The 24,369-nt window shown below is 37.7% G+C and overlaps 1 protein-coding gene across 3 annotated transcripts in view; it reads left to right on the forward strand.

Moving 5' to 3' along the window:
* The first annotated feature begins 1,208 nt into the window (after positions 1-1,208).
* Positions 1,209-24,369, forward strand: part of stxbp5 (syntaxin binding protein 5 (tomosyn)) — a 146,056-nt gene continuing 122,895 nt past the window's right edge. For 2 of the 3 annotated variants that reach the window (XM_015376784.1, XM_015376785.1), the window contains exons 1-2: positions 1,209-1,708; positions 4,878-4,975. In XM_015376784.1, the coding sequence (XP_015232270.1) occupies positions 1,553-1,708; positions 4,878-4,975 (254 nt within the window). In that variant the 5' untranslated portion in view covers positions 1,209-1,552. The remainder of the gene's footprint in view (positions 1,709-4,877; positions 4,976-24,369) is intronic. The other variant, XM_015376786.1, reaches the window with a different exon arrangement.

Here is a 24,369-nt window from a genome sequence, read left to right on the forward strand (position 1 = left end):
CAAACTCCCAGGCCTACAGGCATGTCCCACTACTAATAAATAAAGTGTGCACAAACACTTTGTACAGAAACATAACGCGTATAAAACCTGGGTAAAACACAAATTGTATTACTTGAATAACATCTAATGCTTACAACCCCCATCCATGGTTTTCACAAGTGGTCTGGCTGTTGACTCGGCCAAAGCTCTCTTTGGTCTTTTTGGCATAAAGTGCATTTTCAGCATAATATCGATATACCATTTCGATAATGTCTTTTTTTCTTCCTGTTAACAACACCATGGATGTTATGCTCTGCGGTTTTAGACAATATGCCATCATTAATATATTTATGTTACTTGCAGTATGAAATTAGAATGACTTTTGCCTTTGAAAATAACAAATGTGAGCTACAGACCTGAACAATATACAAAAGGAAACCATTTCTGGCCACAGACATAGTTTAATTCTTTTTTATTCTTAAATCAATAGAAAAATGGGGTTATTTCTTTTAATTTGGATAGGTTTACAGTTTCTTAGTATTTTACAAAAACAATAAAGGATTTTTAATCAAGAAATTGTTACTAATACAATTTTATATATATATATATATATATATATATATATATAATCTAACACTTTGACAAAGAGTTCCATGGAGACCTTCAGAGTTTCAGAAGGTTATTCGGGTGGAAGCAAGAAGAGATACTGTCCTTAAACATAACCTTAAATTAACATTTTCTCTGAAATAAACATATATAATAACATTCCATCCATTGTTTGACTGAATCTGAAAAATAATTCAACTAGATGTTTGGTGATTGCTGACCCTTACAAGCGAATAACCCTACAAAGTGAGCAATCTTACTTCTCATTCATCACTGTTTGCTTGTGTTTCTAAAACACTTCACGCAGAGAATCCTCTGGCTGATGGGGCCTGAGCGCAATGGAAAAGAATGACACAGAAGCAGCGGTGTGTTTGCTTGTCTTTCTCCACGCATACAGCACAAAGCTGTAGCATCCCCGCAACACCAGGTGCAGCGGAGCAAAGCCCTACAACGTGGATGCGATACGGGGAGGGAGGGAGGCAGGCAGGGAGGGGGCGTTGTCGCTGGAGGCAGATGAAAAAGAGAGAGAGGGAAGAGTGTGGCTTGGAAAAGTGGCAGGATTTTAAGAGATATTCTGTCAGACATGCGCAGCAACAGCAGCTTCTCCAGCTCTGCGCCGCGTTTCCGCCTTGGCTGAGCCAAACGCGGCGCACACAGTCCGAGAGGGGCGGGGAGTAAAAAACAGAGACGCAGTGGTGGTGGAGCTGGGACGCAGTGAGAACGGATTCGAGCAAATTATACGCCAACCTCCACTGTTATCCTCCCCCTTAGAGAGGCGACCTGTGCGCTGCGCCTTCCCAGCATGGACACTGCGCTAAAGGAGATGCTCTATGATATGACGCTCACAGGGGAAATCAGGGGAGACAGAGCGCGCGGGTGCGCGCGCGAGTAAGAAAGTGGGCTGCACTCATCTTTCTTTCTTTTTTTTTTTGCGGGTGATTTCAAATCTGAGCTGCGCGGCGTGAAGATGAAGAAGTTCAACATCAGGAAGGTGCTGGACGGTTTGAAAGAGGCGTCCTCCTCCTCCTCCTCTTCCTCCTCCACGCCGTCTGTCCAAGTAGGGCCCCAGGAGAACAACCTGATCCAGGAGACTCTTCAATCCGAGCATTTCCAGCTCTGCAAGGTGGGGGAGACTTAGATTTCTCTCAGTTCGCTGGGACTCCACTTAACCCATCCTCTATGCCTGTTCAATTCTTGTTTGGTTCCCTCTCATCCCATTTCAGGATGCATACGATGCAACAAAGCTGCAAATAATTAAATAATTACTAGGACAAAAAGGAAATCCTTTGTTCTTTTAAGTCTTCATCTCAACTATTTTTAGGTTTAAAAGCAGATAATGCGGATCTTTGAAGCGTTTTGTGATTATTTCTTTTGGTTTTTTTTTAAGCACTAATTAAGGCCAGCTACTTCAGTAAAGAAACAGACAGGCCAAATCAGTTTTGTTTTGGTTGCATTTTGGAACCTTTTTCCAATCTGGTCACAGTATGGTGGCATGCGTTGGTACACTCTGTGCAAAATGCCAGAGTTTGCTATGTGTGCGCATGGCCTGAGCTGTCATATCGAGGGGCTGGGCACAACTGATCCTTTCTTGCATAATCTGATGGTTTTGGATTTGCAAAATGCTTGTCATGTGTTTGTGCCTTTCCCTTTACATTTTTACCCCATGCTCACATTTTCCTCAACTCCTCTCCATCATCCATTCATACACACATTAAAAAAACACCCCCAGGCTCTTTGTCCTGCAGGGTATAATATTACCTAAAGTGACTTGCAACCTATTTAGAGGAAATAAAAGTAATAAAAATGTCTGTCTCCCTCCATCTAGACTGCATAGATTAATGACAGAGAAGATAATTACATGCATTCTATGCTAAATATCAGCCCATTGTGAAGTTAATCTAGCATTTCCCCTGTTATTCTTTAATGACGAGGTGTGGAGTTAATAAACCGCACTGTGTGTTTGATATCGATTTCCCCCACACTTCTGACCCATGTGGTTGCTAAAGAATCCATTCAGGATTTTAGACTGTTCTGACTATATTAATGCCTCAATTACACACAGATGCAAATATATGTGTACAGCTGGTAAAGTTTGTAAGTTCTAATTGAACCACTATCATTCTTTCCAGCTGGTAATCTGCGGAAATCAAAAATATTAAGACTTAATAAAATGTTCTTAAAGTATCAATGTAAACAAGATGCAAATTTTATTTGGCGGAAACCTTTATCCCTCTTTTTTTCTAATACACAATTTCCAAATTGTTTAGATACATTTTTTTGTTTCATCAACAGCTTTAACATATTTATATTACCACATGACGGAAGCATCAGTTTTAAATACCAAAAGCTGGCCCCTCATGTTATAATTTCAACTGGAACATTTGAATACATTTTGTTACCTGAGTTGCCTAGATGAAGTAAACTTTGACCTTTCAAAATGGCGGAGAGCAGGGAAACTATTCAGTATGAGTACTACATTGTTAAATGTTGTCCCTTTTTGGTGTTTGTAGCCTGCAAAATACAGAAATATACGTTTATTTATACGTTATCGTCATTTAAAGTTGTGTTGGTTGTAAATAAACCTTTGATGTTTGGTTTGATCTGATCAGGCTAGCAGTCGGTCGAGGATAGCAGCCAGAGGGTACCGTGCAAGCTGTGTTCTGATGTAGACAATTTCCTCATTTGATCTGTAGTGTACGCCAGTGAGCGCATGATTTACTGGAACCAGGAGATGAGCCTATAACTGTTTTGCCCTAGTGGCAGGTCAGAATAATCTGTGGATTCACCATGTTCCTCTTCTCTACCACAATAAAAGCAGTTGAACGTAATGTGCTGTTAATTTCCACTTTACAACTAGAAAAAATATTTTTTACCAGACCACATGTAGGCAGCATTAATTACAAAGGAAATATGAAAAGTCCTTTAATGTATGGAGTAGTTTTAAATCTATCCTTCAAGAAAATCCTAAATTATTTTTTTTTCAGAAACAAAATGCAATAACCGTCTAAAGAAAGGTGACTCACAAAAGCAACGCTAAAGAATTTGGGTGTTTACAGATTTTGCAAAATAATTAAGAAAAAAAATCAAGTAGAAAATTTAATCCCCATAAATCTTTCCACAGCTTTGAGAGGACCATGAAGCAAAGCCCAGTTGCGGGTTTTAGTGAGATTTCCACACTGGGAAGTCCGGGCCTTGGGCTACAGCTGTTACATTTGTTTTGTTTAGCCATAAAAATTAGTTTCACTTTCAAATTTGAATTACTAATATAATTTATTTTAAAGATTGATATATTCATACATCTCAACTCAATATACACAAGGCTACCTGTGTTGGTGTCTGTCTGATAAGCTATGGGATCAGAATTAAGGGATTTTGAGACTCATGAATAACGTTCCCTTCTGTTCTTCTAGGAATTTAAATCGCTGTCTGAATGTGCTGTTGCTAATCTGTAAAAATCAAGCGGTCTTAATTCTTAAAAGATACACGTCTATCTTTAGAGTTAGGTCAACCAATGTGAGAATCATGACAGCTTAAATCTTTTGTAGACACAGCAGTATAAGTATGCAACCCCCCAAACCCCACCAAAAAAAAAAAAAAAACAGCTTGGCATCTGATTAAAGCATCTTCCAATCGTTTGCACCTTTCCTGTCTGCCTAGACCAGAACTATCTTTAATGTTTCCCTGCAAGAGAAGCAGGTGTCTCTGCTGCACTGAGTCCTCGTTATGTAACATCTTTTAGCCGTCTGCCACAAAGCAAACAAATCCAGGGGCCCGCTGATGACTGACTGACTGCTAGAAAAAAAAATCAGACATACATCAATCGAAGAACACTTTTTTTAAGTGTCATACAAGCTAGATCATGTGTAAATGCACTTTATTGTTGTACTTTATTTCCTTACTTCTCTTTAATCACGACTTCATGTAGGAGGCGTGGAAAGGGAAAGGACAACAACATAAAACAAGAAAGGAGGAATAAGATTTCTGAAAATAGGCATTTGATTTGGAAAAGGAGGCCAGAATATATATTTTTTTTAAACAAAGACAAAGCCAGACAGAGAAAAAATATCTACTCCTTATCCTGTCTCGTTTTCTCCATAATTTGCCATTTTAAGCTTAAATTTCAGTTTCATAACAGCCATCCACATCCATCTGGGCTATTTATTTACTGAAATCAGGTGTGCGACATCCTCTGTCAAAACAACACCCCTGCTGTGAAATGCAAATTGATATTTTCAGTTATGAAATCTGACTTTTTTCCATTCTCTCTGTCTTCTATCTGCTCATCACACCAGACTGTTCGTCATGGCTTCCCCTATCAGCCGTCATCCATGGCTTTCGATCCCGTGCAAAAGATCCTGGCCATCGGTACCCAGAGTGGAGCTCTCAGATTGTATCCTTTCATTTTGAGCTATTGCAGGAAGCTTTGCCCTGAGGCGCCAAAAGGTAAGTGAGCTAACATTCGAGCCTGAGGTTGATTGACAGCAGCACCATGCAAGAGTCTTGAGTAGGCATTTATTTTTATGTAATATGCTTTATAGGGGTGATTTTTTTGCTAAAATCAGAAGTGGTCTTGAGCAGTACAGTAGTTCAGACTTTCTGAAGTTCAAATTTTTTTCTCATCTCCTTAAGGTTGTATCTTTACTATTAACCATGTTCATTTAACTTGAACTAGTTTTCAATTTAATATCTGTGTGTATATCTTTTTCCTATCCTACAATACCACATTCTTTTTTGTGTTGCAAACTCTAACATCACTGTGTTTTTATCAATTGTTTATTTTTTTTGGCTTCCATGACCTTTATTTTTTAGCAGACAGAGACAGTACTGGGAAAGAGAGAAAATGAGATTACGTGCTGCAGAGGGTGTCGGGGTAGGGAATTGTACACCTGGATTGCAGGGTTAGCCTCTCCATATAGCTGTACCCTAACTCTAGTAACTCTAACTTTACGATAAGCCAATATAACTTTGTGTTCTTTGGGATTTTAATTGGTAGATTGGCACATTTTTTTGTTTCTAAAATGTTGAAAAGTATAAACAGAACAATGTATGGTGTGGTTTCAGTTGCTAAAATCAAGTCTGGCCAGCTTCCTTGACCCTTCTGGTGAAAAACATTCCCACAGCATGATGCTGCCATGTTGTTATACAGCAGGAATGATGTTTTATAGGATGATTAAACATTGTCTTGTTTGACCAGAACACCTTCAACATGTTGATATTATCTGCCTGGGTTGTGCAAAACCTTAAATGGGATTCTTATGGCCTCCCTTTTACAGTTGGTTTCTGCTTGTCGTTTTCAGGAAGGTCAGTTCTGCTGACCTAATGTCTAAAGTCTAATTCTCTGATTTTTCTTCTTGCTGGGAGAGCATTGTAGGTTTACCCCTTTTATTTACAGTTCTCAATAATGAAAGCATGTAGTGTGATTTTTAAAACGTAATTTTTCTTTAAAATTGTCCAAAACTTTACCGCTCCATGTTCCTTCCTCTTTACGACTATGCACAACTTTGTGTTGGAGAATTACATAAAATGCTAATGAAATAAAAGTTTATGATATAGTTAATGGCAGTGTTTTCCCCTTTTTCTGGCTTTGTTTGAGCAGCTCTGTTAAGCACCTGATACACCTTTAAATCTCATTTATGGGCGGATTGTAAGTCTGCAGTCATTCAGATGTCTTATGACATGATGATGATGATGATAAAAACGTATTTTAATAATTAAGGCACTCTTTTGCTAACCTTTTAATGGTCTCTGTTTGACTGTTTTTTAACAATTTAATATCTGACTCCCATCGACAATGTCCAGCGAATCACCACAAGTGCACCGCTGTCTTGCAATATGAGGACATTTATGCAAGCAGAAACAACAGCTTGCCATAAAATGACACCGTGGGGAGTCGTATAGCTTCAGAGAACGCCCGCGAGCTTGCCTGTGTAAGGCCTCCTTTACAGCTCCTCCATGTGTTCCTCTGCCTGTCCAACAGCCATTGCCAGCTCATTACAGTGTGATGAAGAGCCGTCCGCCTTGTTGTTTCTTCTTTCCTACCTGCTGGCAGCCATGCCTGTGACTCAGTCCTCACCTATGTTGCAAATGGGAGGATCAATTACAGAGATTCTCTAGGTTTACAGTTTTTGTTACAAAAACAGCGTAACATAACCAGAGCATATTCACGTCTATTAGCCGACAGGCGAGGAAATTCCTCCTATGGTAAAAGTCTGTACTGGTGGATTTGCTGAAACAGGGATGCTTCCTAGGATAAGCAAAAATGGCTGTAAGTAAGATGTCCGACTTCAATCAGCTTAGAGATAAATCATCCTAAGTAGGGATCCTGATGGGGAAAGTGGTCACTTTGAAATCCAACGAATCTCTCGAATTTGACTGATGTAGATCTGATAAAACTATCTGAACCACATCAGGGGAAAAAGGGGAGTCATACAGTATCTGTTCCTTGGCGTGCGTCATCCTCCTCCTACATTGTTCTGATGTTTAGTCAGCTCTGTATCTTTATCTGATGCCACGGTGACATTGAAGAAAGGATTTAATGACGGCTTCACGTCTCATAAATTCTGCATTGCTGTATGTTTTGTTATTAGAGGTGTTGTAGTCTTGGCTGGTTGCACTCCCTCGAGGGATTCCTTTGTTTTATGTGGATTTTTTTTGCCTGGGTGACCTCTCAGACATTTGTTTTCTCCCTTTGGAGCACTTATAGCAGACACAGATGAGAAGCCTTAGCCTGGTAGAGCAGGAATGAGCTAAGAATTACATGAGAAGCCAACATGTACCCTCTGAGGAGTGGCCTGATCTGTCCACGCCACAAAGCCAACGGCAGTTTTGTGGTTCATCCATGTTCCCATGTTTGATGCTTGCCTCTGCATCTGGTTCATTCTTCATCATCCAGCTGGAAAATCAACTGGTCAGTGAGAGAACCTAGGGTTGAGCTCAAGGCAAGTTAAGAGGAAGAGAAGAGAGTAGAAAAAAAAGGGGGCTGGGGGAGGCAGGCTATCCCTTTTTCACAAGCTAATGGCCAAGAATAGAATCCTTATTGATCTATGTGTGGTAATGCACTGAGTCAGATATGCCGAAGTGCATACACAACTTTATCACTCTCTCCCTCTTGCACACACTTAGAGTCAATTGTTTTCTCCACACTATATCTGCAGTAAAAACAAGTCATGAGTCTTGGAAAATGGGTTCTGCTGCACAAGCAGTCTAACTAATATAAGCTATGCACCAGTTTAACCGTAAACAACAAAAAATAAATGACCAGGAATGCAGTTTGTTCCAGGGCTATGTAGTGAGACCTTCCATCTTATTGGTTATTCGTCTGTTATTTGGTATTTTTACCAAAATGAACAAAACTCTCTCTGAAACTGAGTAAATGCAACATACTTAAGAAATATAAGAAATTCCCAGAAAGAAGTAGCTCATTTAAAGAGGTCATAGAATGATTATATAGGGTGGCGGTCTTTAACAGGGGGTCCGCGACCCCTAGAGGGTCCACAAAGGTACTGCGTGGGGGTTGCAAAAGTTTGGTTGATTAGGCTTTTTTGTTTTATATTCCCCCTTGCATTTTTTTTCCACTAATAGAAATGTCTTTAAAAACACATTAACATGAATTCAACACACTGTAGTAAACAGATAAATGGAGGCAGAAGATGTCTTTCAGTCATCAATGCACACATTCAGCAACACACAGGAGCTCTTTCAAGCTGGGCACCGTTCAATTCACAACACCTGTCCCATTAACGAGGAATCCGAATCAAAAATACTTTGATAATCTCAGGGAGAAATTACTTTCATTACATGACTCCATATGTAATAGAGTGACTATAGGACCAGTTTGACAACACAATATCATACATTATATATAATTAGGTGGTCCCCGCTCCATCTCGCCATCAGTTTGGGGGTCCCTGGCCTGAAAAAAGGTTGAAGACCCCCTGATATAGGGTATGTAGCGCTAGTCCTTATGATCTCTGAATAGGGTGTGTAACATTGGTTGGGCTGAAAATGGCACATTTGCTGTTCTATGAGCCCTAATGCAAGCCTGGTTAAGAGCCCCAGAATTAAACGTTTTCTTCCTTTTATTGGATGATCATGAATATTTAGATGAGCTGGGCGCTGATTGGTTTACAAGTTAAGCCGCTGAGCAAAGACGCATCATAGCTACAAGCACTCACTCACTGAAAAATCTAATTGTTCATATGGTAGGGTGATTAGACGTCCTCTTTTTCCCGGACATGTCCTACTTTTCATACCTAAAAGAAATTCTGGGGGGAATTTCAAAATCGTCCGGGATTTTGGTCGACTACAGTGCAGCAGACTGAGGCGTGAGATCCAAGATCGCCTGCCCAAAGTAATGCTACGCTCACACCGCAAGCGGCGAGAGCAGCAAAAACGCGTTTGCTGCTTCATTTTTTATGCTTGTACAAGTTTAGTTTTGACGCGCGGCTGAAGGAGCTTTCCTGCTCTGCGTGCTGTGGAAAGTGGGTTTGATGTGCGTTGGGCGGAGCTACCCTTTCATTTCTTCGCTTGTAACAATATATTATACATTTTCTGTTATCATTGGGTAAAAAAGAATTTGAATATATTTCTCAGTGAGAAAGTCCACCTGAAAACTTCATCTGTGCAGTCAGTTCATCCAGATTACCATCCTGCCTTCAAATATTATTTTGCTGTGGGAGCCGCTCAGACCCCCACATACCGGCGGTGTGCTGTCAGTAGGAATCCCATTCAACAGCAGCCTCTGGCCTGGTCGTTTGTTCGCGGTTTGCCGTGGCGGCTGAAGGGCGGTTTTCATGTACGTAATCCAAACTGAATGCACTAGGATATTAAAGTGAACATGTTTTTCCGGGCAGGTTTTGGCATTTCAAGTTAATTTAGGCGTTAATAAACTGTTTCAGAGGAGTAATCATAGTGATTTGTGTCATCAGTGATGTGTCTGTCTCCCTGCCAGCTCCCAGATCAGCTTCTCTGATTGGTTGATTTGGAGCGTCGAGCAACAAAAATTCCAATTTTTCCAAGAGATCAGCACGTAATTACGTAATTATGGAGATATAGATCTCGTAATTATAAGGATTCTGATCTCAATATTATGACATATTATCTCATAATTACAAGATAACAATCTCGTAACTTTGAGATGATATGTCATACTTAGGAGATCAGGAAGGACAGTTATTGCTGAGCTATGCTACATGAAACTTCAACAATGATTGGGTTGTCGGATTTAATATGCTTTTATATCCTTTTAGCTATGTCACACTGTAAAAACACAGAATTTCCTCAGTGTGGATGGAATTAGTTTTAGTTTGTCAGCATTGCGCAGGTACCTTAAGTCCTTAGGATTATTTAGCCGAAAAGCCCACTCTTACTTGTTGGAAGTTGCACTCTTACTGCAGGAGCAAGTAAACCAGCACAGAATGCTTTATAGCTCTAAATTAATACATCTCAAATGCATTCCAGGTGGTTTTGTGGTGTCCCAAAGAACTGTCTGGTATCTGCTCAAAAATCCTAGATTCTCAAGGAGTACAGCTGAGGCTTAAGAGTCATCTAAGACGACGTCCCAACTTTATGTGGCATGTCGATTCATATGACAAACTAAAATCATACTGAATCTGTATGAATGGAGCTATTGACGGATTTTCCCATATGGTCATATGGCTTCATGCTTACTCCACAAGTAATAATCCTTGGGTTATAGTTGGATACTTTATTGATGAAATGGAAAACAGGAGCGGAAACTCCAACAATCAGGTCAGACCTGGGTACAGAGAACTGCTCAGTCTAATGCAGATATTTTTAAGAAGTAATTATGAGATCATATCTCATAATTATGAGAAGAAATCTCATTATTAGAAGATATAGTCTCATACTTACGAGATATTGATCTCGTAAATATGAGATAAGCTGTCTGCTTTTGCTTTCATTGGTAAATGCAGTATGCTTCCGTAAATTTCTAAGCTTTTCAGCATGAATAAATATTTCGATCAAGATGACAAAGCTGCTTCCTTGTATGTTGAAGTATTAGTAGTTTGCATCCTATAATTAAATAAAAATGTAAATGTAAATCTTTTTGGGAATACATAAAGAATTATATATTATTATTATTATTATAAATTTTTTGTATTTGCGGACCATAGTGGACCAAAAAATAAGTTTGATCCATTTTGACATTTTGATTAACATGACTGTACAAGTGCTCCCCCCGTACATATGTGAGCAGGGCGGAGTGATGACGGACGATGTGGATTCTGGGATTTAGTAGAACTTGCATAATCAGTGGATCACTAAATACTTCTTTGCCAAACTATATGTATATAAGATATCCATCACTTAGAACTATATCATTAACTCTTTTGTGTAAATTTTATTTCAGATCAGATACTTTATTAAATAAAAATGAATAATTTAGTCGGAAGACACTGCAAGGATTTCAAGTTTATCTCAAGTGAAGCATCAAAACCAGTTTGAGATCCTTAACTTGGTTCTTTTTTCTTTTTTTATTAGTAAATAAAAGCAAAGCAAATGGAGACACAGTGTTTGGTAATGTTTACAGCCCTTAAAAAGTGATAGATTTCAGTATTGATGCATTAAATGAACTGGAGAAATTATATTGATTTTTTGGGGGGGGTATTTGACTTGCTGATCAGTGGCCAGAGCCTGATTAAGGTAAAAATGGCCGATTGATTGGTGCATCACTGCTTCTAATTGAGCATATTTAATTACCACCCACTTATTCCAGGGGCGCACACAAAGCCAGATACCTTGAAGCTAACATTTTTTTCTGCAAAAATATATATCCTTAAAAAATATATTTTCCCTTCCCATATGGATATCATTTACAGGGCTGGAAAAAAATCCCTCCTCAAGTTTTGCTTTCTAACCATATATTTAAAATCTACAGTTCTTATTTAAACAAGCTATGAACTTAAGATTTCAAGTGAAACAAGAAAAAAAAAAAAAAAATTAACAGCAGAATTTTGTAACAGAGCAATTTTTCTTTACTTTTTTTTAAATCCACTAACGGGATGAAATATATAACCTAGCTCTGTAGGCTCAAACTTATCATTATTTTAATAAAAATTTTTACTTTTCTAGCTAAACATGCAAAAAAATCCATCTTATTCCTCCTTACCTCCCCCTTACCCCTTATTTTTTCTAATGTTTAAATACAGAGTCCATTATGGCAAAATCTTAAAAAAAAAAAAAATCACACAACAATCCAAGATATGAGCATGTGTTTACTTAAGTCTTTATGATTTCTACAGGCAAGTTTACAACAATAGTAGATTTAAATTATGGCTTTTAGTTTCAGTGTGTCACCCCTAGTGGCCCCATCTGGCCACCCCTATGAAACATTTCTGGAGGCGCCACTGCAAAGAGGACCATCCATTTTGGAATAATTTTTTTTCTTAACATACATCATGTGATTTCTGTTAGTGTGGCAAAGATTCAGCAAAACAACAGAAAATTTGGTGGAACATTTTTTCTCTGCCACCAGGCCGTTGTTACACCTGCTGCCAAATTCCAGTGAACCTGCAATTGATGCAGACGGAGGGTTAGTGTTCAGGGTTGGTGTTTAGGGGCCAGTTTGGGATTGGGCCTAGCTGTCTCTTCCTTTCTGTGTAGCAGTTAACCCACTTTAAGCTCATTACCACCACATAAAGGGCTGGAATGATAAAGTTAGGGATTTATTCTCGTTGAATAAAACAAGACCAAAACAGAGTGTCTCTGAAATTTGGAAATTGCACTTTTTCTTTTGATCACATGATATACCATAATCTACTGATTGTCTACCACTACTCTTTAGGAAATACATACTGAGCCAATGAACCTATCATCACTGTTCACCTTTCTCTCTCTCTTTTTTTAAATCAGAAAAATCTGTTTAATGCAACACTTTTTACATTTTTACCCAAGTATTAACTTAACTTGAGAATCAATTAATGTATTTTTTCCACATCGATGTACAGCACTTGGTACATGTTAATGCTTTGTTTGGGCTCATAATCTCTCCTGTGTAACTTAAGAGGATAGGATTGATCACTGAATGGCTCCTGTTACCTAAAGCACAGCTTTATGGCAGTCTGAGCTCCCCTTAAACTCTCCCCTCAGCCGCCCTTCAAAAAAGGTTGTTTGGCAACAAAACAGACATGGCACTTACTTAATTAGATATATTTTTCATGGTTCTCTGGTGTAGGATTTAACATGGAGGGATGTATGAAGCACCGTCTTTTCAAGAAGTTTTGGAAATAAGATTTATGGTGCGTTCACACCAAAAGCATTCTGGGCATCAGGGAATCTCTACAATCTATGGTTGACAGCGTCAAGCAGCTTCTCAAGGTCCTGCCCTGCATCCACAGCTGAAATTCAGAATTCTGAATGCTCATTATTATCAACTAAAACATTTTCTTACTGAACTGTGGCAAACTACATTTATAAATGTGAAAAAAAAAAAAATGTCATACATTTTTTGCCCTGGGATGATTTGGTCCTGTTTTCAAGATAGTGGAGTTTTTGTTTACATTATAGCAAACTCGCCCTTTTATCCCAGAGGAAGAGCTGATTAGCAAGTATGTAGACATCAAATTTCAGATTTTGGGTTATATATTAGAATATCTTAAGGATTATTTGAAACATACATTTGTTTTGTTTAAAAGCACAGAGGCCTGTGGAATCCAGCCAATGTATACATTCATCCCTATTAGTTTTCCTTTTGTAAGAAATGCCAATTGTGCCAAAAAAATACCTTAAATCAGCACAGCAGCACTGTAAAATCAGCTTAGAAAAAAATCACTAAATTCAGTCTTACAAAAGGTGCATTGTTTACATTTTCTTGAACACATTTACTGAGAGATATTGAGTTGTAAAAAAGGAAAGCAGAGTAGTGATGTAGGAACTAATGGAGCACCACCATCCCTTATAAAGATGCCTGGATATATATATATATATACAGTATATATAATATTGTAATTTTTTATTTTTATTTTTTTGCATGGTCATCCATACTAATAATTATATAGGACTGACAACCAACTTTTGAATAAGCAGTTGATAAGCCCAGAGCATCCTGCTTGTGCAGATTATGTAGACCTCACACAGCAGTGAATTGTTTACATAAGTAATAATGTATTTGACTGTAACTAGAAGTATTAAGGATTTGTTTGAAATAAATACATGCATAATCAAGTTCGCCAGTGTCTGTGTTATGATTTGAGTGTTTAGTTATAGAAGATGACAGTATTATGACCACATCATAATAAGATGAAGAAGGAAGAACAAGAGCACTATTTACAATGCCCGTTGTGAACAGTGATTGCTACTGCAGTAGAAAAGTGTCTCTGGATGTGTGTTATGACCAGGGGCAATGATGTTGAAGTCGGATAAAATATGACATGACTATTCAGACTGCAGATGCCTTGAAAACTATTGGATACATATCCGATTTAGTACCACATGTGAAAATGTCTGAAACCGGATTTCATTTTGAACTGAAAAGATCAGAATTGGGTCATTAAGACCTCTGTGAAAAATATTAAATTTAAGTCATACTCGCGTGTTGGATGAACTTAGCCTTAGATTTCCATTGTTACTCCATGAAGATGATGCATTTTGCCTATTGTGCTTTTGATGTAAAAGCCATAAAAATTGTATTCCTATCTAAAGTAATCAACTTTGTTCTATAATCATGCTGTATGGAAAATATATTTTTATGTCTATAGAAAGTATTTCGCTTCATTGTATTTGGTTTCTTTTTTTCGTTGGGTAGTAACTAAAGAATTAAATCTCTGACCAAAAATATTCCTCCTTTGGTCAGAGATGTGCTTTTGTAATTTTTTCTATGTATAGATGTGTGCATTTATGTTCCCCTGGTGGTCTGCAGCTGTTTATGACAATATTGTTGACTCCCCTCCTTACTGGTGGTGGTCAGAAAAAATGGCAGCACCATAACTCAGAGGATGCCTGAGAGATGCAGATCAATAGATCAAATTGTCAGTCTGTGCTCTGCCCGATTATCTCATCGACAGATGCAAGACATCATACCTCTCACACATCCAAATGTGCGCAACACACACACATGCACTGATATTATTTCAGATATGGCAGAGATGCCATTGTTTTTTGTTTTTCTTTCTTATGCAGTAACATTTGGGGATGGGTAGCACACATTTTTATGAATATGCATGCTAATAATGCATGTGTGCTGCACAGATGTTGGTGGGAGCATATTTGCAGGGTTATCTTTGGACACACAATGATGCTCCTGCTATAACTGCTGTGTCTGATAGTAGCCCTGTGCAGCTTCTGGCTGGAGCAAAGATTGACTATGACATATCTTTATCATTAATCTTCCCTCTGATTCACTCAGTATCTTTGCTGCCGTTCAAGCCCTTTTTTCCTGCAGTTACAAGAAAACCTCATGGAGTTATGAGCTCCCTGACTGGACTACAGAATAGATACATTTCTTTGGTGTAAAGGCAGGAAATGTTCCTTTCCTGTTCTATAATGACCAATATGCTGTCCATTTAACATGGAAGTAAGGTTCTCTGTGAACGAGCTGCAGTAAAAAATATAGCATTTAAATTTATCAGCAAATTTCCAGAATGTTTCTAAGGCTGATTTATAGAGGACTTTGCTTTGGCAGCATCTATTCTTTAAGAAATCTTGTGAGAAAAAGTTCTTGTGATCAGTATTACATTTATAACAGTGCTATTGGAGTTGTAGAATAATGGTGAGTTTTGTTGTTTTTGTATTTTTATTTTCTCTCTGCATATATTCTGCATCTTCAGAGATATAAACAGTTGCAGGTTTTCTTAAATGTTTCGTTGACTGATATTTTCTTTGGTCTACTTTGTAACAGATTTTCTTTCAGCATTGAGTTTTCTAATTTTGATTCTGTTTTTAACATAATTCTCTCTTCATAGAACTCAGTGGACTAAGTGGTCTGATTCAACATGGCATTCCTATTACCTAAATTTACTTTTGCCATCACCTGTCTGCTTAGTGTGACTGTATAGAAGTAAACCAAATTGTAATAATATTGAAGGATTACAATATGATACAGATTTTTCTTAAGTAATATTAAGTCATATTTCCCTGCCTATTCCTTCTTTTCTATGAGAAAAATGTTTCACCACTCATAAGAACCTTGCCATGTAAGATGTAGAAAATTTATATAAAGAGAGGTCATTATTTTTTAACTGAATTAAGAGCAGTGAAAACCCTACAGTATAGAAATATTGACATGCTGAATTTGCATTTGAGGCACTGGCTACAATATCCTCCCAAATATTGCATCAGAGCAGTTTTTCGTGATAGCCATAATGCACGTATTGACATTGAAATTACCATACCAATTTGATACATTTTGCAACTCTTATACATTATGGGCCTTTCTTGTTACTGCATGCAATGCGTGGGTGTGTTCTGAGTGATGTAGAAAGATTGCTGCACAAATGTTAAGACTTGCAAACTAATTTGGTTCCACCCATTAAAATGAGTAGAAAGCGTTTTCTACTGGAGGTTTGAGAGCGGTTGTAAAAGAAAGATGAGGTTCAAAGCCATGTAGTTGGAGATTAATCACAAACTGTATTTTTAAGCACTTTACAAGGTTGGTATATCTCTTAAGTGCTATGAAAAAAGAAAACAAAAATAAAATGATGAAGAGTATGAACCATAATTGCACTTTGTTGAATCAAGGGGGGGACCTCCCCGAGCAAGAGATTCACACTTTCTTTCTCTCTGCTCCTTTAATATTCAATTTTTTTTAAATAAACATGCCACATTATATAATTCTACACTTTTCTTTTGTTATGCTTTAACTGTATAAAAAAAAATAATCTCCCATTCCGCTGCATAACCCCCCCTCCCCCCTGCATACGCTTTTTTTTCTTTAATAATGATATTCTACGAATGTTATTTTTTACGGTCCAAATATATTAACAGAAACACAGCATCTCTCTCCATTGTCTTTTCATTGTACCACTGTCTCTTTTTTGTTGCAGCAATAACAGCAGATATATTTGTGTCAGTTTGTATCTGATTTTCAGAAGTACTAAAAAATGCAAAACCTGACCACAGTTGAGCTTCAGATAAAAAAAAAATACTTTGTATATAGCAGCTGTATAAATTTACATATCCTCAACCCATGCAGATCTGTTACCATCTCCTTTGAAGATCTGCTCTGCACACAAAAATACTGTATGTTAGCATATGTTTTAAGATGCGCAAACCCTCTTAAGATAAGGCCCAAATCTCGACACCTAATGACGTTTTCATACAAGAAATCCTGGGATCAATTTGGGCTTTGGGGTTTTGTTCATTTAATTTCTCTTTAAAGATTAACTGAACTCAAAATCACTTTTCTTGTGCAAAAAATCAGTTGGAATTGTGTCTTAAAGGCTCTGTTATTTTTATACCCTGTATAAAAATGACATAGCCAGAAGTGTAGTTTAAAACAGTTTCATTGTGTAATATTAGGTGCAAAACCATCTTTGTGCTGACCTCTGATTTGAAACGGCGCCACTGCAATTGAATCTTTTATTCCTTAAAAGATACAGGAACATGATTCATACTATCTCAACTAAGTTTACCTTTGCTATTTTACTCACTTGCTATCTTTATTGTAGTTTTCATTGTTTTAATATGAAATGTGAAGTTACACAAAGTTTGTAAAAGTAGTCTTTTATTGTTTCATAAATCCTCATATTGTTTCATGAAACTTAAGCTAACCTTTTCAGATATCTCTGTATTCTATACTCCTGAAGAGAAAAATTGACATTTCAAAATGTTTCACTCTAACTCTTTTTTTTCATTTAAATAGTTTGTTACATCTATAGCTTATTTTTAAACAATTTGATGCTCATAAATATAACTGAGTTTTTTTTTTCTTTGCCCAGTAGCTGCATCCACACTAAAGATCAAAGCCAAATTGGGGCTTTTTAAATTTCCAACTAAAAGGATGCAACAATCAAGCTGAAAACTGCTAGATTCAAGTCATCAGTAATTTTCTATTTCTATCACTTCGATTCTTTCTGTTAGCAGTGAGCCGGTGCATCACAGTTGCATAAACTACAGGGGTACCCTCAAATGAATGGCTCATTACTAGACCTGTACACAGCTTAATGACAAGGTGATAAGGCAATTCAACAATTTGATTAGGGTGTACAGGGTAAGGGATGCATTTAAAGGTTACAGGATGGTACTGCTACAGGACTAGACTTTGGACATAACTAATTTAGTGAGATGGAGGAACCGAATATGTTAAATAGTTAGTTTTACCCAAACTGACCAATATTTTCTTCATGCAAAAGTGAAACAATGAGCTAGAAAAAAATATTGACCAAGAACTGCTTGATTATAACTAATCTTAATAAAAAACAGTGTGAAAGTTTATGTGGCTGTAAGTGCAAAGGGGTTATGCCATAATATTCATTTCCACAGTGTTGCATTATTGATCCACCAAGATGTTGCACTGATGATGGTAGAGTCTGACCACACCATAAAGCCTTCTCTAGAACATTCCAAAGATTATCAATGGGGTTAAGGTCGGGAGTCTGCAGTTGTTAATCCATGTGTGAAAATGATATCTCATGCTTCATGACTCAGTCTTTTACATCTCTGTCCCGATTAATTCTGGCATTGTCATCTTGAAATATCAGAGAAAAAATGTTGATGGAATAATCTGGTCTTTCATTATAGTATAGCTAGTCAGCTGACCTGATTGTCTGAGCACATACTTTTACTGAATGTAGAACAGACCAACTGTAGCATCCCCAGATTATAGCACTGTCCCCACAGGCCTGTATATTAGGTACTAGCCATGATGGATACATCACTCCACCTTCCTGTCTCCGTATCCTGATGCTCCTATCACTCTGGAACAGGGCAAATCTGGACTCATAAGACCATATGACCTTATTCCATTGCTCCAGAGTGCAATCTTTATGCTCACTCACAAACTGAAGCCTTTTTTTTTTTACAGTTAGCTTTACTGATTACTGCGCACTTTCATCTGGTTTGGTCTGCCGCAGTTTCCGTAGGCTCATAAACTCGCAGGCACGCGCTTTTAGGAATTCCTATACACTACTGTTTATGCTCTAAAAACATTCTAAATGACTTTGTTTCGAGTAAATTATGGACGCTACCCACTCAGGACACTTGGAATACATTGGACGAGCAGTATGGAGGAATATTGACACGTTTTTGTGGACTTTTATGGACCTTTCTTCCTCGGGCACCATAGACCTCCATTATTTGATTGTCAGCAGACAGCAAGAAGCCTCCCAGATCTCCAGATGCATTTGAGATATCAAAAAAGTATTCCAGAGTGTTGTTCAGCATGGGGGTGAGTAGAAAATGAAGGCTAATCATGTTTTGGGTGTACCATTCCTTTAAGGCTATACAGCTGTTCAGACCCAATCCATTGAGTTCCCTTTGCATTCTGCATGTAGAAATGTTGTTACTTTCACTTTTAAACATAAGAGTTCTATTGTTGTTATTGTTTTTTATTTGATGTCAGCAATAGTTTAAGGGATTGCTGATCATGATCATTCAGAATTTTTTCCCAGCTATATTTTTTCCTCGAAGACGATGGGTCCCCATTGTCCTCCCATTTTTTTTAACAATGTGATGGGCCGTTCCTGGCCCAGTTTTGGTAGTTTCTGCAATTTCTTTCTCTGCTTGATACATGCCAATGATTTAACCCTTCAAAATCAGACTGACATTTTTTTTGTCAAAATTACAGGATATATCTTTCAACATGGTTCTTGAGAGAAGAAATTCCTTGCACTAGTTGGGATAAAATAACTTGTTGCCAGCTAAAATCTAAGATTAAATCCAGGTGGCGACTTTTTTTGTTAGCCAGGCGGGATCATTGTTTTTTTGTTTTTTTTTGCAGTTGAGTATTGTCTGTACCATATACTGTATGGGGCAGTTTTGTCAGGATAATCAATGAACAATTGATATAAAAAATAGGGTTGTCAAACTGAAGTCCTCAAGGACTGATATCCCAAAGCTTTTTGATGTGTCCTTAATGCCAATAATATCTTTCAATGCATCATTAAAACACATGCTTTCCTATTTTTGGAACTAGACTGCTCCACTTCATCCACCTCTTGTCATCAGTGTAATCTGATCAGCTGAAAAACCCGAGGTGTGCAGAGCGAGAGACACAGGATGAACCTTTGGATTCTTTAGCTGTTGTAAACTAAAGAACGTACGAGAAACTTGGACCCAAGGGCTCTGATCCACCTTGGGCATTAACAGCTGCTGGGCTCGCTGCCCGTAGGACCTCGACACTATGGCCTCTGGGGTTGGGCTCATCAGGGACTGGGATCTTTTGTGGTTTGGCCCCTCGGGGTCAGCTCTGGATGCTCTCATCTGCCCCTCCTTGTGTCTCAGTGATCTGGGGTGCCTCTAGATATCAGGGGCTCACATACCCTCTTTTTCTGTTTAGTGCCCTGTGGGGCAAATCTGGGGCCACCCACGCCTGCTATTAAGCATACTTTTACTGTATATCTTCTGCGTTGTCTTTTCATGTTCTCTTTCCTGTCTTTATCTCACTCTCTGTCTCTCACTTTAGCTCATATACTCTCTTTCTTTCGCACCTCCCCCACTCTCTGTGTCCGTTGTATTTAATTTTACACCCTAATTTTCAATAAAGTTTAATATACAATCATCAAGTATTTTATAGCAACCGTCATAATGGTCTGCTTGTGAAAGCAAAGCTGTTGGGCTATCATCTAGCTCTGGGACATATTAGAAAAACAGGACAAAAAAACGTACAGGAGCATCCATGTACATGCAGTTATTCACTATTGAAGCAGCAATAACTTTAAGCAAATTAAAAACATACAAATTATAAATGCAGAAGCAACAAATATTTAAGAAATGGCCCAATATTTATTTTATTTTTATTGTCCTAATTAAAAATAATTTACACTCAACAGCAAATTACTTTAAATCATTTAGAATTCTTACACACTTTAAGTATGTTTTCTTTTGATAAGAGCCAATGCTTCTTTGTTTTTCTTTTTTATTGTTTCACTATGAATGTGGATTAATTGATAAAACATACTTTTTTTATGCTTATGTTATTTTACAAAACTATTTCAGTGTACCTCAGTATTTTAAGTCTTACTATGGCCTTGCATGCACCTTATACACTGCAGCATTAACAGGTGGCTCAACATGTGCTGCTGAGTTAACCTTTTTCCCCCTTGATTCTGATAACAATTCTACTAACAGAGAAGATGAAATGTTTAATTAGGCCAGCATTTTTGAAAGTTTTATCAGATGTGACTATTTGTAATAAACAGTGTGATAATGTATCGAAACAATTGCACAATTAAAGAAATTATTTAAAGAGCCTATGTGGAAAAACTATTGGTGAGGTGTTTCATGGCATAGGCAAAACTTGAATTTATACAAAATTTCCTCAGTCTCCTTGATGGGCCCTTGGCTGGTCCCCTACAATTCCCTTTTAGACATCAATCTTTGAACTAAAATATTCTTTTTGTAATGATTTGTGGACATTAAGATCTAAAGAGAAGCACCTTCTCCTGGTCAGACCCTGTAATTCAGTGAAAGGGTAAAGTCAGAGTAAAAAAAATATGCACCCCCAGGAGAACGAGGGAATCACTCTAGTTGCTGGAAGTTGGAGAGGATATTACTGAGACTTGCAGGGACGTGGGCTGCTGTTCGTCTGGCGTTTGACTGGGAAAGGCCATTTTAAATGGCTGCTACCGTACATGCTGACCAAAAATTGGTGTAGGGCTGTAAGTAACCATTATTTTGCAAATCGATTAATCAGTCGGTTATTTTTTCGATTAATCAATTAATAACTGAAAAGCCAAAGGTTCCTTACAGAAGATTTTTTGCCAAATAAACCAGGTGAAACTAAACATTTTCCACTTGAGGAGTTCTCGATAGAGGATATTGACAGACGAAAAACCTTTTGTATCTCAAATCCAAAATGTTTGCATATTCTTTTGATAATATTGGTACAATTACTGCTGTAGTGGGTGACTCTGTCAACTGAAAGCATGCTTTAGAGCAGTGGTCTCCAACCCTGGTCCTCAAGATCTACTGTCCTACAGATTTTAGATGCATCCCAACTTCAACACAGCTGAATCAAATAAATGGCTTGAAAAGGTAATCAATCATTTGATTCAGCTGTGTTGAAGCAGGGATGCATCTAAAATCTGTAGGACAGTAGATCTTGAGGACCAGGGTTGGAGACCACTGCTTTAGAGGCTCTACACTCCAGTTAACGATTAATCGATTTCTAAACTAGATGACGATTTTTTCAATAATCAATTAATCACGATGAATCCGATTAATTGTTTCAGCCCTAAATTGGTCCTTTACATGCTGCTTCAGTGGGCAAGTGGTCCTTGACTGCTGTGGAGAGGCTTATAAGACTTGGGCTTAGACAAACCTTATTGTTATCTTGGACAAACAGGGTGTACACAAAATGAAATTTCGTTTTGTACAGCTCTCAAGACATTTCCATTTCTTAAAGTGCAGCAGTGATCAAATGTAAATATGGTGAACATGGATTGAGATTCCTTGTTTTTGGCTCAAACAACAACAAGGCTTTGTAGGGCTACTGTATAAAACCCCAAGCTCATCGCTATTCCTGACATTTTGAATTGAAAAATCTTACTGAATGGGAAGCGAAAAGTCTTCAAACTTGGAAACCAAGTCCAATGGATTTTTTTTTTTTTTTTCTTTTTGGAATAACTATGACCTGGATGACTGAGAACCTTCACCAACATATTGAACTGAGATATGATTTACAGTCTTTCAACATTCAGATTTTTTTTTTCATATAATGTTATATGTTACGGGCTCGGGAACAGGCTGCGCAGGGATAAGCGCCATTAGCCAATTGCAGTCATACCTATTGTTTCAGATGGCACCCAATATGGCTGACTCTTCATGGGCACATGAAAACAGATCAAATAGTTGGTAGGAGGAGGGTGTAGCCCCTGATTGGGAAAGGCCCAGGTTTTCCAGTCTTTCTAATTATCTGATTATTTGACACAGGTGTGTTAGATCTAAAAGATGCTGGGCAATGGTCCTAGAAGACTGGAATTTGAATTTCCCATCCCTAAATTTGACTGTGCATGGTATCAAGTACCAAGTATCTTTCCTTGCATTGGTATCTGAGTTAAGATTTTAGTATGTGATAAAACTAATTTCAAAATAACTTTGGCATAAATGTGCTGGAAATAACTCATGTCACAATTATAAGTTGCGGTTTTGACTTTGTAATTTCCCAGCTCTATTTGGACTCTGTGGGGTTGCTGGTTAGAGTTCTGAATGTCAGAGATGTAAAGCTTAGCGAAGCTTGCCCATACTTGAAGCAGAACATCATTAAAACACATTGTAGATTAGCAGCAATGTTATATTGGTATTAGTCTTTATAGATATTGCTTAAAATACATCTAAACAGCCAATTACCGTCCATTTGCCTCAAAGCAGGGCCGTCACAGAGAATTTTGGCGCTGTTCATTTGTTTTTTTGCAAAGATGGAAGGGAAAATAGAGAATGTTTTTCTTTCATGTAACTTAAGTGCACATCGGAATTACACCATTCCCAGAACACAAGGATGTGTATCTGAAGTGAAGCTGGCTTCATCTTTTGTGTGCTCTAAAGGTAATCTAGACATTCTATTTTTGAGCTCCATGGAGCCGGTAAACAAATTTTGCAGCATCAGCTCCAGAAAACTGCAGTCCTCTGCCCAGTGCCCTCGCTGCATGTTTTTTAATTTTAATTTTGTCGCACCGGGACCTTTTATTCACAGTAATCAGACAGGGAAAAGGATGAGGAGAGAAGGGGAAGACATGCATTAAAGTTCAAACAGTCAGGAGTCAAACCTTGTAAAGCTGTTTAAAGGAAGAAAAGCCTCTGTAACAATCATACAACACATAACTACCTCTCAGCATGCGTTTCTGTCTCATTATCTTTGCTTTTATAAGCAGCAAATGTAAAGAAGCTTCATATTTGTTATAGCTATGCTGCCATGTAGGTTCTCCTTAATATGTTTGTACATTTTTATCTGCTTTTCTTCTCCCTTTATAATTGCTGATGGCTGACTTGCTAAACCACTACTTGGAATAGATAATACGTAAACTTGAGGAGTTGTATCTTATATCAGTTACCCTGCAAAACAATGCTTGTCTTTATCAGTGACTAGTTGAAATTGACTAGGCCATGCTGGGCTTCTGTTCACTTAAAACAAGGTACAGTATAAGGGGAAATTAAGGGCAACTGTTAGTGGAAAAGTAAATGCTCTCTGTAAATGATTGTGTCTTTATGTTGTAAAATTGAATATTGGATCTCTTGATTGTTGTTGCAATAGAAAGCCTATTTGTTCACTTTGCTTTATTCTGGAAAGAAGAAAAACAGAAACATGACTGCGGAGGTGCATGTGTGTTATATTGGGATCATCAATATCTGAGGTCACCAACCGGTGCACTAATTGATCTCGAGGGAAACAGGGACATGCTTCAGTGCCAGATTCTAAATAAACCAATTTCCACTGCCACATGAGAGACAAAAACAAAGACAAAGTTTTAGCACATTCACTTATTATATCATTACTGCCAAATTAATGGCTGTATCCCTATTGATTGGTTCCAAATATAGAAAAAAAACATTGTACAAGTACCACTGTCAGAGATTTTTGAAGGCAGCCTACAGTTGTTTAGACATATCCTACATTCTGCATACTATATATATATATATATATATATATATATATATATATATATATATATA

The sequence above is a fragment of the Cyprinodon variegatus genome, unplaced genomic scaffold (genome assembly GCF_000732505.1).
Source record: "Cyprinodon variegatus isolate N-32 unplaced genomic scaffold, C_variegatus-1.0 Scaffold141, whole genome shotgun sequence".
NCBI lineage: Eukaryota > Metazoa > Chordata > Actinopteri > Cyprinodontiformes > Cyprinodontidae > Cyprinodon > Cyprinodon variegatus.